This window comes from Apaloderma vittatum, unplaced genomic scaffold (genome assembly GCF_000703405.1).
Source record: "Apaloderma vittatum isolate BGI_N311 unplaced genomic scaffold, ASM70340v1 Scaffold29628, whole genome shotgun sequence".
Taxonomy (NCBI): domain Eukaryota; kingdom Metazoa; phylum Chordata; class Aves; order Trogoniformes; family Trogonidae; genus Apaloderma; species Apaloderma vittatum.
In genome coordinates this window covers 1,287-7,572 of record NW_009732871.1, presented here as the reverse complement: position 1 = coordinate 7,572, position 6,286 = coordinate 1,287, and the positions used below count along the sequence as shown (strand labels likewise).

At 39.5% G+C, this 6,286-nt stretch overlaps 1 protein-coding gene across 1 annotated transcript; it reads right to left on the bottom strand.

Moving 5' to 3' along the window:
- Nucleotides 1-711: 711 nt before the first annotated feature.
- On the bottom strand, nt 712-6,074 carry PARP9 (poly (ADP-ribose) polymerase family, member 9). Its single transcript, XM_009875679.1, has 6 exons — nt 5,250-6,074; nt 3,541-3,768; nt 3,242-3,460; nt 2,461-2,536; nt 1,627-1,995; nt 712-887 (listed from the first exon to the last, which is right to left on the bottom strand). Exons 1-6 carry the CDS (start codon nt 6,072-6,074, stop codon nt 712-714), a joined length of 1,893 nt encoding a protein of 630 aa, XP_009873981.1.
- Between the last annotated feature and the right edge of the window lie 212 nt (nt 6,075-6,286).

Sequence of the window (6,286 nt, the reverse complement as noted above, 5' to 3'; positions counted from 1 at the left end):
AGCTTCTGCTCTCTTAAAAGTCATTTACTTGAGCTATGACCGATCCTCAGCGCAGCATGGTTTTAAATTCCAATCTAGCTTTTGCGTGGAGGCTCAGCAAAGTCTTTAGTTCTGCAGTTCACAGAGCACATGCTTTTGTTAGGTTGGTATTTGCTTTTATTTCAGTGTTAAATGCCTTTCTCCCATGAAAGGCAGTTCAACAGGAGGCAGGTACCCAGTTACCTGCTGTTACTACCAGGCTCACAAATCCCCATTGATGACCTTCTCTGTGTTGCACAGCCTCCTCCTCCTCCCGTTCAGTAAAGCACTGATAGCCAAGCAAGATCCCAGCTACTAACCAGATCAGAACTCTGACTCAATTGCTAATTTTTACTGTCAAGCTCACAAGAAGAAAATGGAGATGCATTCCAGTGTCCTGGAATGTTGTACTCACTCTAACATACCCATATCCTATTTCTCTAGAGTCTCACAAAGGAGCATTTGGAGCATGAAATAAAAGACAGAATATAAAGTTCAGTTAAAAGAACTTCTCAGAATTTAACAAAACTTTTTGAGTAATTATTAGCATTATATCTAAAATAATTTTTATTAGGAGTAAAGACTACATTATTTTAAGGATTAAGCTGATCTTAATTTTTAAAAGCAACGTATTGAAGTAGTTTGAGTTTTTAAGTATATGTTAAACATTACTTCAAATATATCAACTAGGATTTATTTTTTCATTAATATCCTCTTTACCTTGAGAACTTGAAGCCCAGCTTTTTCAAACTGTTCCTCTCTGTCTTTAAAGTCCTGAAGGTGTGATTCTACCACTGAAATCTTGATGCTTTGAGTAGTATTTGTCTTGTGAAGCTGTCCTTCTGCAAGCTGACCTCCTCTTTGTTGGCCTGGATACCAATAAAGGAGTAAAATTTTCATATAATATCTGAAGCAAAGGCAAGAAGGACAGATCCAGTTCTTTAATTCGGTAGTTCAGTTAAGAACAAAGAATGTTAATGCCAGAGGCTAATATTGAAAGGGACTGAGATTTATATTTTTTCATTTATTCATTTTTTTCCTACATTAAAAGAAACCAAAGAAAGAGGGAATCAAAGAAAAGCAATTTATCTTCTCCATTATATCTCTCCACAGACCAACTTGCACATAGCAGTACCTCTGTTGACTGACTATACAAACAGGAGGAAAAAAGGATCACTCCATAGCTTTTTGTAAGGCCACTAGTTCTACCGACTTAATGAACGCCAAGGACTCTGCAGAATGAGTCCATTGGTGAGTCCTGCAACCGTGCTCCAGCTCTCACTCGCAGAAGAGCTCAGCAAAGGTATGTGTCAATTAAGCACAGATTTGCTAAGTCTCCAGTGGCCAGGCTTTCAGGTGAAGTTGTCCTGGAGGAAGGCAGCGTTACAGCTGTGCCCTGCTAAGGGATATTGCCAAGTGAGTACCCAGACTAACGAATGGTCTTTCAGGGACTGACATGATAAAAAGTACAATAATATCAGTGATTAAAGGAATGCTCGGTACGTGTGTGAGCTGAATGCAGATCTGTCTGCTCTCCGCAATACACAGATACACGTTGCTTTGTACTTGACCTTAATTATTGACTTGATTAGTCACTTATTTACATACCAAATATGTCCAGCAGTTTCTTTTGTTCGGCTATAGTCTCCTCTTGCATACGAAGCAGCAATTTTTCAGTTGTGAGCACTGCATCAATCACAGCATCAGGAGGGCCCTGGAATTCCAGTCTGGCTCTTCCACCTCTCACTTTTTCCTCTACACATACGCTAGAACACTGCTCTTGAGATAACTCTGCAAACTCTTTTTTACCGAGGCTAAAAATGAAGTTGTTTTCAATAATAGCTTGGTGACTTTTCCAAATTTGTACTACGCTTTGGATCCATGATTCTGCTGCTTCCAATGCTGTACGTGTCTTCCCTCTAAGTTTAATAGCTGGCTCGTTATTTGCAGTCTCTTGTACGCTTTTACTGCCTGTACCTGGAAGAAAGCGAGGGGTTTTTTTAAATTTTTTTTTTATATATATATGGACATAGAAAGAGTGAAGAGCTTTCAAATGCCACCACAAATTCCCACAGGTACTCCAAAATGTACTGTGCAAGAAGTGCAACTCTTCTGATATGCTGAAAAATATGCAAATAAAAAGATTCGATACCAGGAGTTAAGATTTCCAGGAAAGAAAAAATAGCCACATGCAGAAAGCCTTCCAGTACATGACTTCCAACAAGTTAGGCACTGATGATGGTTCTTATGTTTGAAAATCTTGTAAGAGACTGCCCAGTCCTGTCCCTACTAACATAAAAGTGCAAAGCTCACACATTTTTGCCTCCCCTTTTCCACAAGACCTATATGTAAATACCAAGTTCTTTTTAAAGGCATGTGACTTCAGATTCTCAAATCCGGAGTGCTCCTGTATGTGAAATGCCCACTGTGTTCATTACTTACTCAAATGATCACTTCTGTTGTAATACTCCTTTTTATCCAGTTTTTGTTCTGCTGCGTAAAATTTTTTCTGGAAAACCTTGAAAAAGAAAAGTTTAGTAGCAGTCTGCAATTTCTTGTCAAATACACAATTTGTTTCTTCAAAACTCTGTTGGATAAGCAGTTTAAAGTTGTAGTTGGAAGGACCTTAAAAGATCATCTGGTTCCAGCCCCCCTCCCCCCCATCTAGTTCTTGCACCCATTGAAGCAATGGATGGCTGAAGTTAAATGGGAACAGAAGCAAACTGTGTTACTTTTGTAAGTGATGGCTATCTAAAATAGCTGTGTATTAATCACATCAGCCAAATATCCCAAAAGTGGAACACAGCACACTGCCGGTGAAATTACCCACTGTTTGCAACCCTTGTATCATCTTACGTCATGTAATGTGTTGATAGTGTTTTGCCCAAGGAACTTAATTTAAAAAAAAAGAAAAAGTTTAAGAAATTTCCTGAGGAGGAATGAGTTTATTCCCTTTCCTACACATTCCATGACAGTCACAAGACTTTCAGAGCTCACTCCTCTTCTTAAGGGTAAAGACTTCTGGTTTAGTGAAGAGAAAATAAGGATTCGTAAAGATAAATAATACCTCGTAATGAAACAAGTAGTTTCATAAAGTGACCTTCTGCTCACAAATGTTCTAAGTAGTACAGAATTCAGATTATCTTAATTTGTAGTCATCTATGGGAGTATTTTTACAGTTTGGGGTTTTCCTTACTGGTACTTAAAAAAAGAAATTTATTACCTGATAGGCTTCGTAGTCATCTACGTTAAAGACAAACTGCACCTCCATCTTCTTCTCCGGGTGTTCCCTGCCAAAATTTAAAACCTCTCTGATCATGATCTCTGCCACTAGATCAACAGGCAGCATTAATGACCAAATCCCATTTGGTGGAAAAGAAATGGAGGAAGATGGCCGGTCCCGAAACTGATTCAGGCATCTTCTCACTGCAGAACTTAATGCCTGCAGGAAAAACAAGTGTTTCAGTCCTGACATCACTCAACATGAAAAATCAATTAAAATCCAGTCTAACTGATCATTACCTCACACAGCAATACCCTGTGACGGTACAGCGGCCATACAATGTGCAGGACAAACTCACAGGGCAGATTATACCCCTCTGTTACTATGAGTTCCTTGTAAGACGTAGCGTGTCTAAACTGACGTGTAAGTTCATCCTGAAGAGCTGAACCTGCTTTTTGCAGCAGTCCTCGTGAAACTGCCTGGTAAGGCTCGCCACTCACAGACACAGAATTAACAACAGCTGTAGTCTGGAAGAAAAAAGTGCAAAGTTTCAGTATACTTCAAGTCTACTCTTTGCAAGCTTTCCTACTATCAAAAGCACTCTTTCTAGGAACAATTCCGTAAAAAAAGCCTGGCTGCAGCAGATGAGCTGTTCGAAAGGTTCTCTTACTGCTTAGTCACAAAGGCAGTGCTGGAATACATCAAAGCGGGTTTTTTTTTGGAAGCCAACACCCCGTTCAGATCATCAGAGTGCACTCAGCAGAATTATTACCACAGCTGTAGAACTGAACCCTGTGTGCCTGAGGAAACGCAGTTCTGCAGCTGGTTATCAATGAGCAGGAGAGACCTCTGGCTGCTGTTACCCGCTGCTCACATTAGTCGTCACTGAACTAGCAGGGTCAGCGCACACAGGGGAACTGCAAAGCCATGGTGGCTTCCAGTTCCCTTAAAATTTCTCATCCAAGGACAAAAGCGGATTATTTTTGTAAAGGTATTTCCATAACTCATTATAAAATAATCTCTCTAAACATTAGAAAAGCTTAGTCAAAACTTTATAAAAAGAACAATAGGGACAAGCAGCAGTGGGAACAGCAGATCCCCACAGCAGGTCTTCTGTATTTCAGATTAAATATGTAAAATGCAAAAAACTCGTTTACAGAATGCTGATAACAGCAGTCATTGTTCTAGCTTAAACTGCTGAAGATTATGTAAAGATACAAGAATTTGGAGCAGAGACCTGAAGGCATGTGGTATCTTTCAGTGCTGTAGAATTGGTTAATAAAATTCCCCACAGTGTCAACTTTGTGATCCTTTGCTCCCATGTAAAAAAATAAACGTCCTATTCAATTAAGATACTATTTAAAGTAAAAGTTATAATTTTTCTTAATAAAAATAGACTAATAGCCCATGCCATTCCTGTGATGTAGCTCCCAGCCTAAGAGATCTGTTGGATTATTATGGCTAAGGTCATATATTTTGGCTCAGATTTTTTAGGTAAAAAGTTAAATGAATCAGTTTAAATGATGCAGTGTTTAAAGATAAGGTGCACATCATCTAAGTTATTGTCATTTGTTCTGGTGTTTGCTGAATAACTTCGGTAACGGCATCTATGAGAACATAAATTACAGGGAAAAAAGCAAGGCAAAAAAATAACGCATAGGGAATGCATGATAAAATGTGAACTCCCATGATGTTATATAAGAAGATAAACTTTAACATAGGCATATATTATTATTAATCATCCAATCTTTAGCTGCTTCTTATTAGACCATAACAGCATGTATTAAAAAAAAAGACTTTTTAACATTTAATAGCCATTTAGAAAGAAAAAACAAACAAACCACAACTCTTTGCTGCTATAAGTTATCTACCGTTTGTAAATTCTCATCAGGCTGAGGAGAGAACTATTTCAGTGGACTGACACAGTATGTGTTCTGAACTCTTGGGCTCCAAATCCTGCAAAACTTGGAGACAACTCCATGTTCAACATATTATGGGACAGACTTACCTTCTGCTCTTCAAGGACTCCTTTTATGATACGCAGGCGAATGCCTCCGTCCTTGATGAAAGCTGAAGGCTGGCTTGGTGAAGCCGAAAGAGTTTGCTGAAGTGAACTGGTGTCACCTAGAAACTTTTCACAGGCCTTCTTCATTTCTGCAACTGTAGGCTCAAAAGCATCCACCAGGCGGATTTCCCTGAGACAGCTTGGTTGATGGTTCTCAACAAACTCCTTTATAGCCATTACAATCACTTGAGCACACAAACCGAGTGGGAAGCCAAAAACACCTGAACTCACTGCTGGAATAGCCACAGACTTGACAGCATTTTTCTCATCACTAACATACTTCAGAACATTCACAATAGCTTCCTGAAGCAGGAGACAACATTTTTCCTTTTCATAAGCTTCCCACCTTGGACCAACTGCGTGAATAATTTTCTTACAAGGAAGCTTCCCTCCACTTGTCACTGCTATTTTGCCAGCTGAGAGTCTTCCAGACTCTCGAATATGACGATGGCTTTCCACTTGTATTTCTGGCCCTCCGGCATTCACAAGGGCTAAAGCAAGGCCTCCTATATGATCAAGACGCTCATTGGCTGCATTCACCAAAGCATCGGCCTGGTGCTTTGTGAGATCATCCTTACAAACACAAATGTCAGTTCCCTGCTTTAGTGTTTTCCTGTATACTTCACCAGTGCATTTTGTACTTTCGAAGGTCAACGTACAAGCAAACTTGTTCTGAATGAGGGTTCTCAGACAGCCCTCTCTTTCCTGGAGAACTTCATAGACATTTTTATTGATGTGGATCATCAGGCTGTCTTCATCCATTACCATGCCTGGCACTAGGACACAGAATAATACAAAGTGAAATCTAAGATACTACTGTCAAAACATTGCTTTTGATATAGAGGCGTGGCTTTATAGCTCTCAATGTTATCCTACTGTCATTGCTTACCAATACTTTTTGGCATGGGCTGGTCTTCTCTCTCCCCTTTTCATAGGCTTCAAAAGCCCAGCTAAGCAAACAAAGGCACTAAAGGATGACA